Source organism: Pezoporus wallicus, unplaced genomic scaffold (assembly GCF_028554395.1).
Source record: "Pezoporus wallicus isolate ANWC-B61680 ecotype Strahan unplaced genomic scaffold, APGP_CSIRO_Pwel_v1 contig_5069, whole genome shotgun sequence".
Taxonomy (NCBI): domain Eukaryota; kingdom Metazoa; phylum Chordata; class Aves; order Psittaciformes; family Psittacidae; genus Pezoporus; species Pezoporus wallicus.
Genome location: NW_026642361.1, coordinates 2,628,120 through 2,647,852, shown reverse-complemented (window position 1 = coordinate 2,647,852; position 19,733 = coordinate 2,628,120). Strand labels below are relative to the sequence as shown.

At 39.8% G+C, this 19,733-nt stretch overlaps 1 protein-coding gene across 5 annotated transcripts in view; it reads right to left on the bottom strand.

Moving 5' to 3' along the window:
- The window catches only part of PPFIA2 (PTPRF interacting protein alpha 2), a 313,295-nt gene extending 300,988 nt beyond the window's left edge, over positions 1–12,307 (bottom strand). For 2 of the 5 annotated variants that reach the window (XR_008974938.1, XR_008974940.1), the window contains exons 1-2: positions 11,990–12,306; positions 237–487 (exon numbers count right to left, since the gene is read on the bottom strand). Coding sequence is in view for 2 of the 5 variants with exons in the window: in XM_057429558.1 (XP_057285541.1) it covers positions 237–485 (249 nt within the window). In the remaining 3 variants the exon portion in view is untranslated. Of the gene's footprint in view, positions 1–236; positions 488–11,989 lie in introns of all 5 variants that reach the window. The other 3 variants (XR_008974939.1, XM_057429558.1, XM_057429559.1) reach the window with 3 other exon arrangements.
- Positions 12,308–19,733: the final 7,426 nt, after the last annotated feature.

Below are 19,733 nucleotides of genomic sequence, written 5' to 3'. Positions count from 1 at the left end.
CCAGTAGCTACAGGCTTTCATCTTGGTCTCCTTGAAGTCAGCAGCATTACTCCTACTCTGAAGAGAAGACAGGACCCAAAGAGGTCAAACCAGGTATTATTAAATCAATAGGAGTTCTGCAGCCAACCTCGATGGGAGCAGAATTTGGGCTTTAAGGAATAAATACTGATTACGATTGAAGGAGCATTAAGTAGAAAACTGGTGAACCAAAACCAAAATCTTTATAAACTACATACCTGAGGCAGTGCTGAATTAAGCTGTCGCTGGAGAGAATCTCTGTCGTAGATGACATCCTGTAGGCGTTGCTGTGCAAGTGACAAGCTTTCCTGTGTCTCCCGAAGAGTATCAAGGAGACGGTCCCTTTCATCCAGCATGTTCACCATCAGCTGCTCAAAGTGAGAATCCGAGTCCGAGCCGCTGCTTTGGGACCCCCGTTGACTCATCGGGGTGTCCTCATTTATCGTTGGCATCACTTCACACATCATTTCTTTAAAAAAAAAACACAAATCAAGGGAAAGTTCTTCAGCAGAAAAACATTTGAAGGGATTTGATAAGAGGAATTAACTCTGTCACATGGACACAGCAGATTATTGCATTGTTTCCTCTTTCAACTTTGTGCTTTCCATGTTAATCAGATGGTCGATAGACAGGGATTAAATACACTGACTAAGTCAACAGAGCAAAGACTTTGAATGTGCTTCCTAAGCGGAGAGAAGAATGACTGGAAGGAGACGGAGGGTAGCGGAATATTTTAAACTAATAGTTTTGCAAATAATGCTCTCTTAAAATGACAGAAAAGACTTCCTCTGCATTTTAGTCTCCTTTATCATTGATTTTCTCCCCTTTCTTAATGTCATTGTTGAATTGTTGATATTGATGCCAGCAGCTGCCATTAATTGCCAGATTTTGTTCTGCTCTAGGCATTTCTACAGTACAGCTTAGGCTAACCATTGATCCAGTATCATGCTGCCTTAACAATGCCAGGTTAATCTATTTTTCTGTGTAGTTATTCCCACCCTTGGGGGAAATTATTCTCCAGTGAGCTTGTTCAGCAAGAGGTCAAAAACTGAAAAATCACAGCTAATTACCATCCCTGAATTACCAGAGTCAGAATCACTGTTGTTTCTTTCCTAAAACCAGTCCTAAGCAGAGCAAGTACCACCTAGTCCCATTCTTCAATTATAAAGCTGCTTATTTAAATCTCAAACCCTAGTTCACACCTGGGGAGAAACTTATGCTATGAGATACTGGGTCCAGCAAATGGGAGAAAGCAAAACAAAACAAAACAAAAACCCAAGCAAAAAAAAAAAAAAAAAACACCCAAAAAAAAAAAAACAAACAAAAAACCCAAAACAAAAACAAACAAAAAAAAACAACAAACAACAAAGCAAAAACAAATCCAAAGATAGGAGAGGTCTCAAAGCTCAGATTAAAAAAAAAAAAAGATTATGTAATAATAGATGACATCTACCCAATGACAGTCATCCAAAGAGTTAGAAATAGTTTTTCTAGTTTGACTGAAGAAGTACATGAGACATAACTGTAAGTTTAAATTAAGCTTAAGTTATATTAACCTTAAGTTTAAATTAACTTAAGAATTAGTTTCTGGATATTCTGTTATTTTAGTAACTATTGGAAGACTTTTATCTCAACAAGTGGGATCAAAGTAAAATATTTTACTTAGAAGTTTGCTGTGAACTTTCTGGACATGATCTTTGTCTACAAGACACGTGGTTGACACGTTTTCACTGTTAAATGTGTCATCATGTAACATTCTCACCATTTTAGTCTCACTACTATGATGGATTAGCTCTACATTTTCTTAAATCTGATCTGCTTTCCAAAGTAGGAAAATGGAACTTGTGAATGTGGCATTTATGAAAAACGGAAGATCTAGCTGTTACAGAATGTCACTGAAAGACAGGCCATACACCAGGGAACAAAAGACCTAAGACACTTGTTAATTCATTAAAACCAACTCCTCCTATTATCACTAAGCCACAAGCAACCCTTGTGCTAACACTGCTTGCTGCTTAGATTTACCTTGATCATATTCTGCATGTTCATGCATCCTTAATTTTCACTTTTTTGGCAAATGTGATAACTAGCAAAGCTATCAAAACTACCAAACACTGGTATTTCAGCATGAATTATCAGCTACTACTGCATAACCTTCACAGGTAATAGCTTAGTTTCTGAGGTTTTAGATAGGTCTTGATCCTGCTTTTAAAATGTCTGGACTGGATGAAAAATAAAAGTTGTTTGCAGCTATTACCCATTTAGTAATTAATTAGGTGCAAGAGAGAAACAGTTAATAGCTTAAAGTGATAGATACTGGTAAGTCCACACGTCTCTAATATATTTAGGTCAGGTATATTTACTCAGGATTATCTGATTCAATGCTGCATATCTCCATTACTCATGAGGTTCAAAACTTTCTGTTCCACTAACTTTTGCCTCTTCTAAACTACAGGCCTCACTAGGAAGCACCATAATGTCCTTTCATATTGAGATGTTAACACATCAGCACCTTCATCGCCAAAAAAACCTTCAAGTTGAAAAATATCTGTGCCATTACCAACTGACCTTCGTGGTAGCTACCACTTCCTCTTTGGAGTATAGACACTGTGTACTGTGAGGCACCACAGATAGGGACAGTGACTAAACTCTGCAGCTGGACCAACAGAATAGTTTGAATAAATGAGTACCCACCATCCTATACTTCAATTTCCTATAGAAGCAGAAGAGCTTTTGGGAAGTTCCTGCTGATGTAACGACTTTGTCCACTGTCCACACATGCCATGATATGTGGGACTACCAGCAGGGACGAGCCACTGTCTTGCCTCCACAAACCTCTCACAGTGTTGTGGGAACATATTTCACTCAGCAAACAGCCATCACCCTGTGGAGCATCTCCACCCAGGTCTTGTGGCTAACCAGTTTGGGATGGTCAAGGCAACAGAAAGCAAAGGGACAACTAAAACATCCAAGGCCATCTGTCACTAGCCCAGTTCAATCATAACTTTTCCATATGCAGCAGGTGGCCAGAGACCAAGGTGGCCATTCTTCAAGACCAAAGGAAACAATTCAGATTGTCATTGAACCCTTCCTGCCTCATAATCATCAACATCTCATGGAGTACACTTCCTGCTCCAGGGGATTCTCATTGATGAACCTCCATCACTCAAGAAATTACCTCCAATGTCCTGCACAGCAAATCACATGGTCTGAATGGCACAGCATACACTGTGACTGCTCACAGGCAGCAGCAGAGTGAGTGGTGCAATTTTTCACACATGCTGGTATGTGTGTATGAACAGGCAGGGCAACCTCTGTGTGAACAGCTGTTGCTATGTCAACTCTTTGTATTTAAACTAGAAAGAAAATCTCCTCCTATAGCCATTATGGAGATGCAGGAAATCATATATATGTAAGTGGCTGTAGGGCAGCAATGGAATCCATGGGTTGAATGCTCATGGCACTGTTGCCACACCTTCTTCCTCTCAGCTGCTGCATTCTGGGAGGGCAGTGGACCACGCAGTGTGGTTACCTTGGAAGACTGGGCTGCATTACCATGACATGACACAAGTAATAAACTTCTGCTATCAGTAAGATCATGGAGGGCAGGGAAAGTGGGTGGAGTTCCAGATGTAGGCAGTTTCTACTGGAAGTTTTCTCCCATAGCTCACAGCCCCAGGAGAACCTTTATAAGATACAGGAGCTCTTGCAGTCAGACTGGTGATGTACACTGCCTTCAAGCAATTTGGAGATCATTGCCATTTTTCAGTTGGAACCATATACGTCCTCTCCCTTTCCCCACCCTCAGCTTGGAGACAAATACAGAAAAGCAGTATGCTAACCTGGGCCAGATCAGAAATGCTGGTAGGTCACACCAGAAAGGGCTGTGCTGACACTTGCAACAATGAGGAGCAGGTGAAAAGAGAATCCTGAGCCATGTCCTCACATGCATATTTTGTGGGAGACAACAAGGCCCCCAGAACAACCTTGAAGGGAACTCAGCTTCTCAGGGTATTCCTGGGTCATCAATTCAGAAGACAACGAAATTTCAAGCAACTGCAGGTATACTGTGGGGCTCCCAAAGAAAGATTTCTTACAGGTCTTTGTGAAAGACATATATGCCATGCTCTTCCAATTTACTGATACTGGGAAATAAAGGGTTAACATTGTGCCTGCTTGCTTAAGCAGTCGCTGTGCTTGGTGAAGCAGAACCATAGGAGTCAAAGTTGATAGAATGGTGAAGCAGAATTGTAGGAGTTACAGCTGCTAGGCAGAATTGTAGTAGGAAAGATTCATAGCTTAATATTTAAGACATTCTTGTTCAAATAGTATCTTTAGAAAGAAAAGGAACAAAAGATAGCCAGAGTAACAAAATTTACAAACCTGACAAGTTTCTGCTTTAAGATACATAAAACCGGCTGGTACCTAACCTGAGGTTTGGACAGGAGCCGAAACCCTATTGAGTCTGCGTGAAAGCAAGAGGTTACTCACGGTGATGAAGAGGAACTACAGGCCTTCATCCTCACGACTCCCTAACGACCACCACCAGGAGGCACTGCGCAGGCACACCAATGGGATGAATGCCAGAAAACTAATTATAATACTAGATGGGAATAGGTTTTGCATATGTATTAGGTGTGAAGCAATCTCATGTTTAGGTAATCATTATATGTATTATAAACGAACTGAGTGGCAAAGGGGGTGTCACATGCAATTGGAGGAGAAATCCCCATGCGCCTCAGCGCTGAGTAAAGCAAACCTACTTGACAACTCCAATGAGCTGTGGAGTCAATCCGTGTATCATTACTATGATTTGTGTCTTCTTGCCCTTAGAAAAGCATTCTTTTACATGTTTCTCCCTTTTTAAAAAACAAACAAACAAACAAAAACACCAAACAACAACAAGAAAACAAACAAACAAACAAAAAACAAAAAACAACCACACCACTTTATCTGGCATTTATTAGTCATGCCGGCCAGCAGATGGGATGCCTTCAGTGTCCCAAGGCTGCCACCATTTAACACTATTCCCAAGAAATGATGGCCTTCTTCCAGCATATGTTCAAGAATAGAGCCATTTCCCCAGGACCTTATTGCACCCTTTATCAGTTTTCTGCTTGATAGCAGAAAGGAATCAAAATACTGAGAATATTTAAGAAACTTAGAAGGACGAAGAAAAAAAAAAAAGGAGAAAATGGAGGTTATTTCAGAAGGGCTGCAACAAAAGCAAAGGCAGGTAAAACAGAGCATGGACTTCAAACCAACAAAAATAGACAAAAAGTATCATCAAACAGCCCAATCACAATTTAGTAGTTGAAGACATGCAGCTGAGGACAAATAGGAGGGCACATTTGCATTTGGATCTTTCTATAGGAAGCGAATCATGTCAGGGAGTTATAAGAGTTCTTGAAGTTTCCAGAGGCTTCTGGTGGCGTGTGCAGGTATTAGACAATCCTTGGTTAACCACATGATGATGTGGTTCACGCACAGGGTCAGGCCATTACAGTTAAGCTTCCAGTTTAACTGTAGCTGTAAGGAACTTAAGTTTGAACACACCAACAGCACCTAGAGAACTAAGCACAATGCAGATCGAAAGACCTGAAGAATCTTCATTAAAACATAAAATAGAGATAGTATTGCTATGACATTTGGGTCTGACTGCTAATGTGGTCATACCATGAGTAATTTTAGTCTTAAATTTCCAATGAGGAAAGAAAGCATTCTAATTTTTCTATGTAAGTCTGAATTTTAAGCCTCACTTTGATGATTAAAACCCACCAAAACTCTGGCAATTTTTACTCTGGTTTCATAATATAATCAACTGCAAAATTTCATGCACCGAAATGTGAAGGAATCTTGCCCTACTAATAGCGGATCATAAATCTGTGTTAAGCTAAAATGTACTTAATACAGGAAGGATTTCAACCATTAGATACTGAAAGTGATCTCTCTGGTAAAATAACCAGAATAAGTCATTCCTTCTGTGAAAAATGCCTTTTTCAATTGTATTTAGGGGAAATGCAGCCACATGCAATGCTGCAGTTCTCAAAGGTTCAGGATAAGGCTACTGGCAAGCCCACTTCTATTACATTTTAGACCCACAATGGCACACGCGTTTTTGTGGCTGATCTGTGAGCTTACAGAACTTTTGATACATCTCAGATATGTTTCACTATATATGCATGAATCAATTTTCATACAGAGAGATCAGATTCATCCTGAACTTACTGGATATACATATATATATATATAGTTCAGGAATAACAGATCCATGCATATGTATCAGGTATTTGTCTCAGATACAGAGTTCTTATTAATTCATGTAGGCATCAGTTCTACTCAGAACTCACCAGGATAACTAATGGGCCATCTTTAAACTTCCTCCTTGTTCTCCATTCTTACCACTTCAATGGCTCGGCTTACAGGACTTGATTTTCTGAACTGTAACTTTTGGATAGACCAAATACAGTCATAAACTGAAATCCGAATATTCCATGTTTCCTAATTCTGTATATCAGCCAATAGGTTTGAGATCCTGCTCCCCTGTCATACAACTGATCACTATATATAACTATGTAACCAGAGACAGCCCCAAAAGATCAAACATCAGGAGGAAGTTTCCTGGCCCTCTTCTCTTCTGAATTGGTTTTATACAGTGAATTAGGTTGTTAGTTCCTCATTCAACTCCATGTGCACACTGAATTTCAGATGTAAAAATATGTCTGTGCATACATTTTAATCTCTCCATTTGGTCTGCACATACCAGCTCCTATGTTTTTTGTTATCCCAGGGCAGTATTCCTTTCACTAATCAGCGTCTTCCTATCAAGTGCTACAAGGCAATTACAGTTATGTAGCTTTGATGAATCCTATTAGTGAAAAATAACTCAGAGCAGACAGTAAAGGAAGAACAAGTGAAGACAAAGGTGTATGAATCATCAGAATCCCTCCTCTGAAGTTTACAACAAAAAGCTTGAATTGTATTGCCACAAATCTATATTGCAAAATTACTTCTCTTGTAATTTTCAGATAATGTGACAAAATATAAAGGAAATTGGAGTATATAAATACCTGCCTTACACTTCAGAAATTTACACTGATTGCTAAAACTTTATTTTCCAAACCTGCACTGAGTAGCCTGATCTTATTTTGCAGTTGGCCCAGCATTGGGCAATCGGTTGGTACAGATGACCTCCAAAGGTCCCTTCTACACGGAATAATTTCATGTGTCTGGAGAAAGCTTTAAGTTTAAAGAATTCACTCATTTACCATGGAGATTCTGAAATTTAATATCTATTTAAATAAAGCTGGAGAGAAATTTGGAATTAAAAACAAAAAAAAATTGTGGTTCATTTCATTGTGTACATAAATAAGGAAATAAATGAACGACAACAACAAAACAAAAAAAGCAAAAAATAACAAAAAAGAAAAACAACAAACACACACAAAAAAAAAAGTAAAAAGAAAAAAAAAAGAAAAACTTTATTTTAGTAGAATGGCCTATCTTTACCTTGTGGAGGTGAGTGGGATCTGTATACTTGGAAAACTTTGACAAAGTAAAGAAAATCATGATTAAAACATAAACATCAGTTATACCTGATTACAACTATGGACACATTTTCAGATACTGCTATTTACACTAAATATCCTAATCTCCAAATGACATTAAAAAAAATAAGAAACAGCCCCCCCCCCCCCCCCCCCCAAAAAAACCCACAAACTAGAGAAATATGAAAACATAATCACATGAGGAGAGGAATGAAAATATGTACTTTTTAGACATCCAAATTTAAAGAACATATGTGGTTATTTTTTGAAATGTAGGCAATTACTCTTTGTCAGAAAATACACACACACCCATAAAAAAAACACCCCCAAACCTAAAATGTTATATTGGATGTCAAAATGACACCTCCCAAAAAAAAAGTTTACCACTTTACTCAGTATTCTGAATGCAAGCAAAGCAATCTCTCAAAGAAAAATGCATTTACTTTAAGGCACCAGCTCTTTACAGTTAATATATAAACACTGATTTTTAGATACATCAGAAGCCATAAAACATTTAATATTTAAGTTTTAAAAGTCTTGTAACTCAACTTTTATGGCCTCCCATATTCTTGCTTATCATTCAAATGGTTTAAACAAAAAAAAAGGATTGAAGGATTGAAGAAAGATTTTAATGCTTTATATTTTTTCACCTACCCAGTGAATGACAGTAAAGCAAATAATGAAAAATAATGAAAAAACTATTTTTAGAATAAAGACTGAAAAGCTAATGAAGCCTAGCTTGGCAGGAGAATACATATGTACAGTATGACAGTAGTCAAGTGGTATATGCTCCTTCTAGAATCTAAAGGGAAAAATCAGTAAATATAAATAAATACTCCTCCCCCCCCCCCCCCCCCCCCCCCCCCCCCCCCCCCCCCCCCCCCCCCCCGCCAAATCCCAACACTGAACTTCCTCAGTGGTCATCATCTGTTATCAAGTCAATGTTTATAACATACATAAAGCCCTGAGGTGCTTGGTACATTTAGGAAGTTCTCTGACCATGCTATTAATGTGTTTATGAGAAATAAAAACAAGAACACATCATGTTCTTATCAAGAACTGAAAAAAAAAAAAAAAAAAAAGAAAAAGCTTTCCTAACATCATAGTCACAGAAAAAAAAACAAATATAAACCCCCAAACAAACCCAACTACCAAGAAACACAGACTTGGCTTCTTCTTGAAAGGTACCTAATACTGAACTGAGTAAACTCAGAAATCTGTACGCAGCTATCTGGAGTCAGATTTGCAGAGACCCAGTAAATTACCACTGAAGTAATTTACTAAGGATTTCTTTACCAAGACCCTGGTCACATGAAAGAAAGAAGAAAAGATGAAGTAGGTATACTTCAGGCATCCAATTTGGTTTCTTAATCTGATACTCAAATCCTACTTGATTATACCAGTGGCGTCCAATCATGCATCTAGTAAATCACGCAGCTCTGTGCCACTGGAGGAGAAATGCAGACTGGTACCCCCACAAAACTGAGTCAGGAAAGGAGTTGAGGGAAGAATGGAAGTGGAGAGGGAACAGGCAATTAAGACCTTCATTAAACATACCTGTCCTCAGGAGTGAGGAACAGGTCATATAACTACAATGGCAGCAAGCCACCACCAAGTGGTAGCCATCTTGCTCTGTCCGGATATGACTGAAGGCACGCAAAGTTATGTATGAGGGAACACAGACACCCAAGAAAGAACACTGAGGGCACTGGCATTTTTTTCCATTGGTGTTAGGAACCACAAGGGGTGGATTAAACACCTCTGTTGCATACCTTCAAGACCACGGAAGTCCATGGTAAAAGAACAAGACCTCGTGTACAATACTTCTTATACTGCCAGGACTGCAAAGAAGAGGAACGAGTAGAGGGAAAGTGCTTAAAAAGGTGACATATGCTTCATTAATACCTCTTTATTCAAAAGAATAAAAGATAAAACTTATGTTCCTTTGCCAGAAGGCAGCGGATGCTCTGTAGCAATACAACTTAATTAGAGCTATGCTTGACTGATCTCAAGACTTTTTAAATGTGTTTCTCTTTCTTGAAAAACAAAACCTCCATTGGTATTGAATTAGTATCTCTGAAGGAAGAAATTTACCACTTTACTCAGTACTCTGAATGTAAGTAAAGCAATCTCTCAAAGAAAAATGCATTTACTGTAAGTCATCAGCATCTTACAGTTAATACACAAACACTGTTTTTTGGATTCATCAGAAGTCATAGAGCAAACCTTACAATTCCCTTGCTCAGGGAGCACACTAAGTGCCCAAAACTTTCAAGGACTGTAATGGACACTGAACTTGTGTGGCACCTTACAACTACCACAAACCTTCTGAGAAGTTCTGAAGGGGAAGTAGGATACTGCCAAATTACTGTTTCTCTTAAAATGCAGCAACTTTTTATGTAGCACATACCTGCTCCCTAGGAAAAGACTTTTAGGCAATGTAATAACTTTGGAATTCTTCTAATTTGAAGCAAAGCCTAAGCACTTATTTTTATAGTAGTTCTAGACCTGAAGTGCTCAGGTATAACAGCCACACACAATGGCAGTCTGCGAAGCAGCACATTAAAGCTCTCTAAATACATTCTCTTCCTTATCTGTTGCCTATCTTGTACATGATCTACTGCAAAATCTGTTCCAGGTTGATTGGTTCCTAGATCAGTGTTTTCTCCAATCACTTGCATGGAGCCTAATCCAACAACTGCTTGAATTCATGCAAATTCTGTCATGGATATAAGTAGGTTTGAATCAGGGCAGATGGTTGCAAAAAGTCAGTAACACAGGCAAACCATCAACCTCTTGTCATTTTACTACCTCCAAACAGGGGGATAAAAATCACAAATGTGTGTTATGCATGACTAGGTAGTACACGGGATGTTATGTGACCATTGCCTACAATATTAAGAGAAATCACAAACAGGTTTCCCCTCTAAGCACACAACATTTAACTGGAAAAAAGCAATGACTATTTAAGTTATCTTTTCTATGAGAGGGGGAAAGAATGTGGCTCATTCTCATTGCACAAAAGATCTTTTAGGTCATATGAAAAATGTCACAGCAAATCTATAGCATTAGCTGTGTCTCCATCAAGACTGAACTCAATATTAGCTCAATTAGAAATTCTGCAGCTTAGTTTAGATATCCAGGTGAGTGAACGAATAAAAAATGAAACAAAGGACACAGAATATGCTTACTCTTAGTCAAAACTGAGTTACATAAAGCTCGTTTTCAGGAACTCCTCCATTAACACCAAAATTGATAGCAATTCTGTCTTACAGATCCTGATAATCATTTATAGACTGGCTGCAAAAGTCCATTTTCAACACTTTTTCTAAAACTACTTGAAATTTCTCCGGTACATATGCTATATAAAGATGGAAAATTAAAAAGTTGTATCTTTCTTCTCATCAGACCCCACCCTGTATGGCATCTCCTGTTATCTCAATTGTTCAAGAGTCTTGGAATTATTTATTTTTTAAAGCAAATGTTCTAATGAACACCTCTGCAATTTCATGTATCCTAGGTATAATTTACCAGCTGAACTTCTTTTACTTGGGCAAGCTCTGGGAATGAGAAGACAGAATACTACTTGGCTTCTGCGTGACAATGGCTGTTAGACAAGCATTCATTTTGCTCACCTTGAAGGCTACCACCTTAGATGTGAATCTAATTTTACTCCCTCACCTTTCTGTCCATAACTGGTTTTAAAACCTTCTTTTCTCTATAGTCAAATGTTGATTTGCATACCAATCTTGAGGAGTCATTTCAAGTTACTTGCAATTTTACTGCAAGAAGTAGATATCTAACTACCATACGTTCTAGCCTGTCCACAGTGACATCAGCTGGAAAACTCATTTCATTGGATCATTTTGGGTATTTTGCATTTACAAACTATTCTTTTCCCAAATCATTAAATAAACATAGTGGCTGACAAAACCAGTTCTTACTGCAATTATGTCTTTTCAGATGTTCTCATCAAGATCACTTAGGCAGCACAGTGCAATTCCATAAGGAAAATCCTTCCTATTGTCTGAGTTGCATTACATGCTATTCCTCCTCCTAGTTAACTCCTTACCTGCCAGCCTCCACTAAACTATGATATCACCTTTAACAGAAGCATCCTGCACTCCTTCCACACAGGAGGGGTGATCAACACAGTACCTTAAAAAAGGACTAATTCTGACTCTTTGTACTTTACGTTATCCCTCCAGCCTCACATCTCCCTCAACCACAAAAAATAAATGAGAAGTTGACTTCACAATTTTTAGTCTTAAATTCCCCAACTTCCATTACAGAAATGCATTGAAATACCATACATGTACTACAGCAAGCAGCAGACTGCAAGATTTTGTTTTTGCATCTCACCTCCCGGAGGGTAGCAGAGCTAAGGAGAGAATGTCTTAACTCAGAAATAGAAGGTTCAGTACCTAGTGGCTTTTATTTCGGCGTCTGCTATTTCACTTGATCAATAACAACCGCAGTCTCCACCGGCTTCGAGGGGGGGACTCACACAGCCGAGCACTCCTGGACCATCTTCCTAGAAATGGTGACACAGGCGTTGCTCCGAGAAATCCCAAACCCCCGCACACGTCCTCCGGCAAGACTGGCTGCTTGGCACCTCAGCATTTTCTTCAGTCACTTCGTCAGCAGCCAAGAGGAGAAGCATCCATGGGAAAAATGGCATATTACAAATTTTGCTTTGGAAGCAGAGCTCGGCTCAGACCATTGTCGGGAGCGGGGGGGGGGAACGCCTCTTAAAGCTCCAGCAGCCCCTTTAGAGCAACAGCATCTTTGCAGCTGGAGGCAAGCGATTACAGGAGGGAGGGGCCAGGGCGAAAGCATCTTCCCTTTATTTCTCATCTTTTGTTAAAGCTTAACTGAACGCTGCTTGACTTCTCTGGTTCTTCAGTACCTTCCAGCCTAATTATGCCTCTGCGTGACTGAAGTCCACACGCGCGCACGACTGCCTGCATGATCAAAAGCAAAGGCTGTTTTCTGCTTTACAGAAAGAAATCCTCTACCCGCAGCTCACCGCTGTTCGGCAGGCACCGTACGCAGCCTGGTCTCAGCGGTACAGAGCAAGAGCCGCGGCAGTGAGAGCTGGAAGAGCCCCGGCCGGTCACTCACAGCAGATGCGCTCGGTCCACTCCGCGCATCGAGCCCCTGCCTGGGGGGCAGCGCCACCGACGCCCGGGGCCAAGGACTGCTCTACCCTTGGCTGGAAACTCGGTGATGCCCGTGTTGAAAACAGCACGAGAGCAACAAGATGCTATATTCTGTAATTCAAACGAGTTCAGGCAAACGCCAGTACATCTTATCAAGTATACAGTGTAATAAAACGTATCATCTCCTGTAATCTGACCATGACAAAGCAGTGCTAAACTCTGATATAATCTGAATAGTCCAGGCGTGTAATTACTATTACGGCAGGCGATGGCAAGCGCCCTTTCCTCGGGTCCAAAGCCGGGGAAGGCGGCAGCGGGCGAGCGAGGCGGTAAGGGGGAACGGGCACGGGCGCTCCCAGGCTGGGCGCGCTGCTCGTTGGCGGGGACTTCCCCTGGAAGGCGCTGCAGTGGTTTCCACCGCTCCTTAAATAAATTCTGAAGTAATCACGTCTGCTTCCCCTGCCTCACGCACACGGTTCCCGCATGCAGTTGCTGCCGCTGCTTCGCGGCGATTATCCCCTCACGCCAACTCCCTACATAAAGGACACCAGGGCGGGATCCTGTCGGGGGAGTGGCGCGTCGTGTTCCCCCATCCAACGGCTCCTCTCCGGCCGTTAGAAAGGGCGGGAAGGCGGCCGCGTGGCTATCCGTTGGGCCCCTCGTGCTCGAGCAAACTCACTGCGCAGCCCTCGCCTGTCCTGCGCGGCCCGAGGGTGGAGAAGGGGTGCGGAGGCGGGACGCGGGGTCTCGGAGGACGTGGGTGTTGTGAATAAATGAGTGCCAGAAAACGGTTAAAAATGGGAGCTTCTCATAGCATTTCATAGAAAGCTTTGGGTTGGAAAGGATCTTAAAGTTCCAGCCCCATGCCATGGGCAGGGACACCTTCCACTAGACCAGGTTGCTCAAAGCCCTGTCCAACCTGGCCTTGAACACTGCCAGGGATCGGGCAGCCACAACTTCTCTGGGCAGCCTGTGCCAGTGTCTTACCACCCTCACAGTGAAGAACTTCTTCCCAATATCTAATACTTCCAGAGTGTTACTTTGAAATCAAGTTCACAGTATCACAGTATCACAGTATGTTAGAGATTGGAAGGGACCTCGAAAGATCATCCTAGTTTGAGGATGAGACACAGTTATCAACTGCACAAACTTCATTCTTGCAATAAATATTTCAGTATTTGCTTACACTTCCTACACATACTGTCCATGAAATCCATCTGTCCATCTGCTTTAAAAGGGCATGGGAGGGGAGGGGAGCGACCACCCCAAGTGGGTTCAAGGCTCAGTGGTGCTGCGGTGGTGGTTTCACAGTGGTTTTGACACTGTATTGTGGAAAATGTAAATGCAGAAGGGATGCACATGAATGGTAGAAGGCAAATAGGTGAGAAGAACTGCCAACACAGACATTGCAAAAACAAGTGCAAAGAAAGTGCTGGTGCCAAGCCAGAGTTTGTTGCTGGAGCTTGGCCTTTCAGTGCAACACATGGGTTAAAAGAGACAAACCAACTCTTTCCCTCCACTTATGCCATTATTCTAAGTGGCTTTTTGTCAGTTATCTTGGGCACTTCAGATCCTTATCCCGACTTAATTTATCTTCAACACACAAACCATTAGAGCGGTGTCCTAACAATCACTCTGCAGCTAAGGGCAAGATCCATCATCCACTTAGGCACAACAAATTGCAACAAATCTGAGTTTTGAGTTAGGCAAGCAAAGGAAAACTAAGCAGCTCAGAAAGCACTCATGAGAGCAAGCATGTTCAGCAGACAGCCATGTAGACTGGTTGGTATGTACTTCTTCAAAGAAGGGCATATATGATGGGGTTTCTTCCTTTATTTTGGGGGGATTTTTATTTTCCTGTCTTTGGCGTTAAAGCACATTACTCTGTAAAATAACGTACATGGGGCAGATCAGGATTCACAACTTCAAACTACAACTTAGCCCTGTTATGTTTTATAACAACATCTGTAAGCATGCGGGTGTCACTCTTTCTAAGTATTGATGAAAACAAGTGTCATTTATGACATCCTTCCTTTTTATCATATTTAAAAGAGCAACTTACCGATAAAAACATTTGCTGGGTATGTAGGAGATCCGAACTCATCGTCCATGTTCACACAAGGTGGTTGTTTTTAGAACTTGGAAAAAATTCCAGTCCTTGTTCTGTGGACTAGAGGAGTCAATGATTTGAAGTCTCCTTCATAATCATTTGATTTATAAACATTTGTAGGACATTTTGGGAAGCCTGTTGGCCCTTCAGCTCCTCATGCGCTTCCTCTCTACTTTCTTTCAAGCATGGAAAACAAAAAAAAAAAACAAAAAACCCAGCACAGGAAGATTGTTACTGCTACTTATAGTATTGTCCTAGTTGACCTGCTGCCCTTAGCTTCTCTGTTGCCAGATTCACAGAGGACTAAATGGCTGAAATACCGTCCTTCATGGCGCTGAGGTTACTGCATAGTGTGGAGGCTGCCACTTAACACCTGTGCTTTGTGATACCAATTTGAACAGGAGCCTCTTCCTATTCAAGCACATAGGCTTTTGAAGTCAATGGGGTGAAAGAAGGAGGAAAACTCTGAAGAATGGAAAATGAAAAACTATGGAAGAAACACAAAAACTGGGATGGAGCAAGCCCTTTGGGCTTTGTTACACAAGGGGAATTCTCCCTACAGTAAAGGGCCTCTTTTGGTAAAACTAAACTGCATGGATAATTTTGATGAAGAGCATAAAAGCATAATGATATATTTTATGGAAACTTCAGTAGTGAATGTGCTGTTTAATTACACGCTTAAGCTTCTCTTGAATGGAATTTGACCATCAGACCTCCAAAACATATTTTTGCTTATCCAAGCTCCAAGTACGCCAACCAAATCTGTTAATTAGCCCCAAAGCATGAAATGCCCAGTCTCTCCGTCACCTGGCTCTGTTTCATCTGGTATTTGAGCACATGGAACTTATAGGAGATAAGTGGGTAAAGACAGGTAGGAAGAGTAGGGTGAGATTGTACTCTTTATTACCAGAGGAAGTCCTCTTCACCATTTACCAGGTTATTTAAAAAAAAATAAAATATATATATATAATTTAATGTCAGAAAGAATACTTTAAAGACACATCTGACAGCTGTCTTCCTTCCCTGTGTAAGTCACAGCATGGGTCTTCCTCACATTCTGCCTCCAACAAAGAAAGAGACTCATGAAATATTTTGTTACAAACAGCGTAGACACCCCTGTACTCTCAAGGAATAACTAATCATATAGGGAGGTAAAGAACCACCTTTGAAAAAGATTTGCCTTTACTTTCAAGACATACAGTGCAAACTGAGGAGAAGATAATGTTTACAAAAGTATGTGATGTAGTCAAAGCAGTAAGAATGAAAAGTGATTCCTGTAGCTCTGTTTTGCATAATATTGATGATGCAGCACTTCAGTTTTTTAGGGCCTGCCGGAGCTACTACAACATGGTGAAGGCCTGCATAAGATTTTTAAATGAAGATAGAGAAGGAAGAACCTGTCTTAGAAATGTTACTTTGGGATAAAAAATAGAGCACCAATATTTAGAACTAGCCTTTACTTGATAAAGAAGCCATTAGAGACTAAGAGAGGAGTGCAGAAATAAAGCTCAAGGGATCTTGGCTAAGACCGGGAAAAAGGAAAAAAAAAAATAAATAAATATTGTGTGAATAAATTACATTCCCATGTAATTGGAGTAATAATTCCGATTGTACTTTACAATTGCATCCATGCTTATTTCCCAAAGGCTCTTTGCATATTAAGGGTTCCTCTGTAGTTCCTCACTAAATTTCTTACCTAGTTCAGCTGTGAGTTTTACTTCCCATATCTTGATTTCTGTGTTCCACTAGAAGATTGTTATAAACCTGATTTTCTCACACAAAAAAAAACATTATACATGTGGTTTCAGAAATTGATGCGGTAACCTTAAAAATCTCTTATTGCAGACGTTCAATGGAGGAAGAAAAAGCTCAGAACAGGGACATCCTGTTAACTTAGAATTGAATTGTTTGAAGCTAACTAAAGGCCAATAAAAGACATCCAAACCTGAGAGTTTAATAGGATAGTTAGCACCTTTCAGCACAGATGAAAGCCCTCACCTGGGCAAGGACAGCTTTTCTCTCTCTTAGTTAGCTGATCTGCAGAGCAGGTTCTAGTTCCTGCCTGCAGAATGCTTGAATGTATCAGAATCTTCTGGTCTTACTATACTCCTCTGGGGTGCTTTTTCTGGGGGTGTGATTTAAGGGCTGATAAAGACCTGCTTGAAATATCCCAGTTGCTCACATACTGTTGTATATCATACCTGAAAATTGAAGGGGACCTTTTATTTTTGTGATCCCAGATTGGGAACATTGTTTAAGAGCAGTCATTCTGCTATTTTTCTACTCACTCTGATATTACTCAGCTGAAGTATTGCTTGCAGCTAAAGTGGTATGTGAGTGAACATTTTAATTGTCTTCTATTGAATGCTTAAAGTGTAATAGAAAACTTTACTGTGATTACCATATGAAATGATAAATGTCATTCACCTCTGTTGTATCTGTGCTATCAGATTCTTGGACTATGATTTAATTATTAGCTTTATTATCCTTAACATATAGATGCAAGCAAAAGGTTGCATGAAGAAAAAAATTTCTCCCATTTCTGTCATAATTTTTCCTCTTTGTCTTGTTTCAGGTTTTTTACAAACTGCTCTAAATTGGTCTTTGCTGATGGCATGGAGCAGATCTGAGTGGGTAACAGCAATGTCTGTAAAAGTCACTGAAATCCAGGTACACAAGAGAGAAATTCATGTCCTATGCACGTTGCTTAGATGAGGAGCTTCCTTTTCATCCGTGCAAGTATAAGAACATGCGGACTGTCAAAATAGCCGCTGTGGTCAAGAAACAAGGTATCATTATTTTAAAAATACTTTAAGCATTTTAAAGTTTGTGATCACTATGCATTTGTTAAAGATCATTCAAGTCACAATCAAGTTCTTTGCATAGTGTGTGAGTTAAAGAAGGAGGAGCTAATTCTAAAGCCAAGGGTGAGGACCACAAAGGAGCTGTTGACTAGAGAGATCAGAAAATAGTAACATGAGCCATAACTGATGCTGGTGAAAGATCTTATAATTAAGAAATAATCCAATCTATAACACCAATGGCAGTAAAAAAGACATCATAGCCAGCATCAGGACAAACTAACTGATAACATTAGTTTACCTTTCCACCCCAAGATTCCTTCACCATTTCAAACCTGAAAAAGTTAAGGTAAAGACCAGTGACGTCTCCATCTGAAAACATCAGGTCATTGAGATATCTCACAGGTATTTCAGGTCAGGCCTGGTTCCTTCACACATGAATAAATAAAAACCTGCTTACACTAAACCCCTCCAAAGCAGTATCCAAATTAAAGTTTCCATCACTATAAATTGCCAGTAAACTGTCTCAGTGTAACGTCAGTGAGGTAGCTTCAGCTACACAGACTTTGATAATCTCTTAGCTTTGCTACAAAAGTGCTATTCATCTGGATAAAAATCTTCCTATGACCAGGAAACTACAAGTACTGCACTTGTGGTGCAGTATGGCTCATCAGCTAGACAGACTACTCAGAGAAAGCCAAAATGCACACCACTCCTTATTCTAGATTTTAAACACAGGGATATTTAAAAGAGGTTCTGATACTCCATACTTTCAAATATTCCATGGGTTGGTTTTTTTTATCTCTCTAGTAGATTAATTAAAGTTTAGAGTTTAACAGTTAGGTTCTTTTATTATAACAGAATGTTTCATTATTGGGAAAAATGTCATCTGCTCAGCAAAAAAATATAAAATGAAGGACTCTTGTAGGATTTTCTTAGCTGCTGGGCTGAATGTAGTAGTGTATAAACATACCAAAACAAAGAAATTTAAGAAATCATGCTGATGTAAGACACTCAATTGTATACCTTCTGCTTCAAGTAGATAATAAGGATAATAAATAAGGAAACACACAGATTAAATGCCTACCTGGAATATTAAACAGATTTTCACAAAAACTGTGGCAGTATTTCCCCACTATTCAACCATTCACGTTCATGTGTAGCCAAAGCATGTCCACCTCCACTTCGATGCGATTAAGGGAATGGCAACTTCTGGTGCTAGAAAGAACTTCATAAGATAATGGATTGCTAACAGAATAAAGCCTTGCTTTGTCAAAAGACAAGGTCAATAGTTTAGGAGATTCCAGCACTGCATTCCAGCATCTGCTGTTGTTCATTCCTACTATGTGTAAAAAGTTTCAAAGAATGCTGAGTTGCTTACGGTGCTGTGTTCTGGCTGGCAAATCTTCATCAGATGTGCAAATAACATTTCAATTTTTTTTTAAATAATTCATATGCTCGCAGTACAAAAATTACCAATGCCATTTAAAATATTTCTTCATAAAGGTATTTTTTAGCTTCGCAATATATGTGTACTGGTTCTTTCTCACTGTTTTAAGTTTTGGGTTGTTTGTTCATTTGATTGTTTGGGTTTTGTTTGTTTGGGAGTTTGAGGATTTTTGTTTGTGTGTTCGGGGTTTTTTTTTGTTGTTGGTTTTTTTTTTCCTCTTTTTATTTTTTTTGTCCAAATTGTTGTTTAAGAGCAAGAAAAAGAAACTGGATTCTTCGTTCACTATGACAAACAGCCCTACTAACAGCCAGGTACTTTGGAGAGGTTTCTAGTTTTTTTCCTAGAAGAAGGAGTCTGACTGCAGGAGTTCCATACGTGCAAAATATTTTCTTTATTAATGTAAAACTGTGAAATAGAAGCCAGTATATGAACCATACATCTCCCTTAGGGTACAAGCTTAGGTTCATAATCATCAGTAAAACAGTGGAAGGTTCAGGACTAGAAAAAGCCCAAACGAGTTCCTTCTTTTGGTAGGTCATGGACTTGCATGTGTTTTTATACACAAACCTTTTTATTATGTACCTGTTGAGCTTCCTGCCCACACAATATACCTGATAGAGAATCTGAAATAGTAATTAAAAAGAA